The 4,225-nt window shown below is 48.0% G+C and overlaps 2 protein-coding genes across 4 annotated transcripts in view; one reads left to right on the forward strand and one right to left on the reverse strand.

Moving 5' to 3' along the window:
* Positions 1 to 1,198, reverse strand: part of LOC116851461 — a 7,546-nt gene extending 6,348 nt beyond the window's left edge. Inside the window, exon 1 of one of the 2 annotated variants that reach the window (XM_032830898.1) lies at positions 1,095 to 1,198. The gene's annotated coding sequence lies outside the window, so the exon portion shown is untranslated. Of the gene's footprint in view, positions 1 to 784; positions 1,024 to 1,094 lie in introns of those variants that run through there. The other variant, XM_032830897.1, reaches the window with a different exon arrangement.
* Positions 1,199 to 1,706: 508 nt separating this feature from the next.
* On the forward strand, positions 1,707 to 3,846 carry LOC116851466. Of its 2 annotated transcripts, none has more exons than XM_032830903.1 (4): positions 1,707 to 2,151; positions 2,575 to 3,161; positions 3,238 to 3,349; positions 3,575 to 3,846. In XM_032830903.1, the coding sequence occupies exons 1-4, from the start codon at positions 1,932 to 1,934 to the stop codon at positions 3,583 to 3,585; spliced, it is 930 nt and encodes a 309-aa protein (XP_032686794.1). In that variant the 5' UTR covers positions 1,707 to 1,931; the 3' UTR covers positions 3,586 to 3,846. The 2 variants fall into 2 exon arrangements, with proteins under 2 accessions (XP_032686794.1, XP_032686793.1); XM_032830902.1 differs by having other exon boundaries at positions 1,712 to 2,151; positions 3,223 to 3,349.
* Positions 3,847 to 4,225: the final 379 nt, after the last annotated feature.

The following is a 4,225-nucleotide window of genomic DNA, read 5'->3' on the forward strand; positions in this document are numbered from 1 at the left end:
AGAGAGAGAGAGAGAGAGAGAGAGAGAGAGAGAGAGAGAGAGAGAGAGAGAAGGAAAGAGAAAGAGACAGAGTCAGACCGGTGGTCCCCCTTCCATTGGGACGTTGTCCGTATACAGGGCGTTTAGAAAGTCCGCATCGACCTCGTATCTGGCTCTGTTTGCTCGGGATGTACCGCTATGAAGCGAGTCCTCCGAGGAATACGCGCGAGCGACACTATACCTCGATATTTCTCGAGTTTGACGACCGTAAGGGAGCGTTGTATTTGCATCTAATAAGAAAAAGTCAAGAGTAAGTTCGAGAGACGCTCAGAGAAGTCGAGGTTGACCTCCTACTTTGGCGTCACCCTTCGACAATCAACTTTTCGGTCACAGGCCCCCCGTAACTTCGGTAGCGGTACTCCCCATTGAACGGAGACTTCCATGAACGGAACAGAGTTGCCTTATAAATCGCGAGCACGCGCGCGAAAAAGACGGCTAAACGTTTGACCTATTAAAGAATTGCGCGCGGCAGCTATCCGGAATACGTGAACGACCAAGAGATCGTGCTAATCGTAAGAAGCCCAGGTAGGAGAAAAGAAAATTAAAAACCGCGCTAATCGAAGGAAATCATGTCGATAAGGCTCTTGCGATCTCTTGTGTCTTTGGCAAAAATGCGGATAAACTAGCATTCTGGGGTTACGTTCAATTCGCGGGGAATTTTATCGATGAGTGTAGCGCAAATAGAGGAAGTGATAGTATTTCGTCATCTGTAATCCAGATTATGATAAGAGCGAGTGTCACTGACCTATTCGAACTGGATTTGATCGTTCGATCCGCGACACGGGGATCGCACACGTCTCTTTTTTATTAGACGCAAAGTCGTCGTAGGCATCGCGAATGATGACGCACTTCGTAGAACACAATTTACTTTCGTGTAATTGTAATTAAACGTAATCTCAGCGTGCGTCGTCTCCAATATTCCTGACACGGAGATCTCCTTCTTGTTGGGCGCAAAGTTGTCGTAGGCATCGCGAATGATGGTGCTTTGTCGAACGACATTGATTTCGCGCGATCGTAATAAAATGTGATTTTACTGTGCGTCATACCCGACATACCCGCGACATATCCAAGGCAACTTCCTCCCGCGATAATGGCCACATAGGAAAGAATTCCGCGCGGTAGTACACGTATACGCGCAGGACGCGATAGTGACACTTGTCGAATAAATGTATTTGCGGAACAAACGCGCATGAGATAACACTCGAAGTGCACGTTGCATCACGAGGAGGAAGAAAGCTAAAAGCAGCGAACGTGGCACGCGCGTGCGCGCAAGTCTGTCGACAACAAAATTGAGTCGCAAAATATGTTGTATGTTATACCATTTCGCGAAGATACGCGCAATGTCTCGCGTATTTACCATACGTATCCGCAGGAATATTCATTACGTGCAACCACGATCGCATCGCAAATGTTTCGCGCATGCATCTTTTCTTCTTTCTTTTTAAAAATGAGGGAAATGGGGACGGGAGGCTGATACCGTGGAGAAGCGCACGTTAACCCGCCTTACACCCTCTGCCTTCGTTACGCCACGCATTACACAGGCACCGCACAGGTGCATGCGCGACCGACCGCGGCTTTCGGCGTAGCTCCGCGGGGGTCGAGGGGTCGGAGGGGAGGGGGAGGAGATTCGCGGGGCGCCTGTACGCGCGATAAGCAGTGCAAATTTGACGTTGCACTCTCCGTTGCCGAGGGACAGATAACAATTTACGCGTTAATATATTAGCCAAGCGCGACGTATCTTTACGAGAACGCCCCGGCGCAAACACTCTTGTAACTGAGACGTTTGACAACGCAAACGTCGGGGGTCGTTCACCCGGCCGGTAAACGGCTTATAGGGTATAAAGGGTTCGCTTGCTCATCCCGCCCGGTTATTTCGTTGAAAATCGCGCGCTATGGAGCTGACGTACTCGCTGGTGCAACTGCTCGTCGCTCTGAGCGTGGTGCACGCGTCGGCGCGGCTGAAAGAGACGGAGGACGGCGGGGTCACCGAGACGATCAGCGAGGAGCAGCGAAAGATACACCAGGAATGCCGGAATCCGGACTACAAGAAATACGTAACATGTTTGATGAGGCCGAAACGACATCATCATCATACGGACACATTGGACAATGGTAGACTGACTTCTCTAAAATAGTAGTTGCCTATGGCGATCGAAGTAGAGATTGTAACGTAACGCGACGCGCGTAACGCGCCGCGAGCGGATTTTGCAGGGGAGTTATCGTTCGCGAAATTCTCCGGCTCGAACGCATTATGCAAGCGCATTACTCGGCAGTCTGACACTGTTGCGTCGAATTAAAATCGTGCGATCTTTTGTAGCGCGACTCGCAGACGCAGTTGCGCAACACGTCTGATCATTAGCCGTTGCAGTTACACAACTTACATGTACGAGCGCCGCTCGCGACGACTGCATTTATCGTGCCGTGCGATTAATTATTCTCGATTAATTCGTTACACATAAAGAAACACGTCGTTATTATCGCGCGCGCGTTCGCGATTCTGACTTCATTGTCGCTACAAGCGATGCGATTTCACAGATCCCGTGCATTGCTTGGAGGAGTGTATAAAGAAGTGCAGCGTGGATATGCACGACTGCGATAAGAAATGTAGCCACTGCACGAAAAAGTACAAGCATCGCCACCAAATCGTCACGGAGTACGAAGTAAACTGCGAGTCGGGGAACTGCAATGGGAGTGACGACTTGAGGGCCACTAACATTACGACGAACATTGATATCAATAATGTCATTAACACTCACCCGATCACTAGACCTGGCACTGGACCTGGCACTGGTCCCGGGAATGGCGTTGGGCCTGGTACCGGAACTGGCACTGGAACTGGTACTGGAACTGGAACTGGTACAAGTACTGGTCCTGGAACTGGTCCTGGAACTGGTCCTGGAAATGGTATTGGTCCTGGTCCTGGTGTTGGTCCTGGTACTGGCACAGGTATTGGCATTGGTGTTGGTATTAATGGAACCGTCACCGATATCGCCGTGCCATCGATCCCCTTGGTGCCTCAGATTTCGATGGTGCCGCAAATTACGTACGGGATAAACCTCGCGGGCGGGTGCATGTTCAGCTCGTGGCTTTGCATCCAACAAGGCGCCACGAGAAAAGTGCAGGTAAACGGCATACGTCGAGCTCACGACAGCTTTTGTATATTAAAGAACAATGAAATTGTAGCCTTCGAATGTGCAGCCTGACTGCTCCGTGTGCGGCAATCCTCTTCTGCATCACAGGTGCAACGTGACGTTTTGTTACGCGGCGAGCAGTGTTGGCACAGCTTGTAAGAGTCCAGCCTGTGTTGGCGGTGAGTTCGTTGCCGTGTCGTTAATTAATTTGAACTACAAACAGTGTTCTACACTATTCTATTTTTATACTATTCACAACAGTATTCTATTTGAACTACAAACAGTATTCTACAAACATTATTCTTCTAAAACACTATTCTCTTGTTGATAGCTCGTACGCTTCTGCTTCTCGTTGCTCGGCTCCGATAGTTCGCGTGTCATAATATTGTCATTTTATCTTCTAGGTTCCACGTAAGGTTTCCGAATTCAACGCGAGCAGGTGGAAGGAAGAACAGAAAATTTAATCGAGACTATCATAACTCGTAGATCGTACGCTAACGCTGAATAATGCAAAGCAATACCGTTCTCGATGGAAAAGCGCTTATAATCAACCATAAAGCACAGTTCTAGGTTTATCACGAGACAATCCCCTACATATTACTTGCTGAGATAATTATATAATGGTCAATTTTCCAGGGACAGTTTGCGAAATAAAGGCAATATTACTTCTCTTTTACATGAATCTTGTCCGTGTTCGGCCACGCGGGTCTCGCTTGAGATTGGTTATCTAGCGCCGAAGAGAGAGACTACCGTCGAGCGACCATGTGTGAACGGTTGTCTATTTACTGGCGCAGCGAAAGGGGAAAAACATTTTTACAATACCTTCCCTAAACAACCCTCGATCGAAGTGCAGAAATAAATTAAATTCGCGCATGTTTTTAACCCTTACAATATGGAAACCACTATAGTGACGTGACGGGGGTGTCGTATTTTTTATTTACCTTTTGGTATATACGAAAAAGTTGTAGTTAAAAAATTGTAAATATCACCTGAAAATACGCCCGAATTATAAGGGTTAATGAATCTAATGAGAACTATAAATTCTTGAGACAATG

Source organism: Odontomachus brunneus, unplaced genomic scaffold (assembly GCF_010583005.1).
Source record: "Odontomachus brunneus isolate Ranch 3 - 2012 unplaced genomic scaffold, Obru_v1 Obru_scaffold_176, whole genome shotgun sequence".
Taxonomy (NCBI): domain Eukaryota; kingdom Metazoa; phylum Arthropoda; class Insecta; order Hymenoptera; family Formicidae; genus Odontomachus; species Odontomachus brunneus.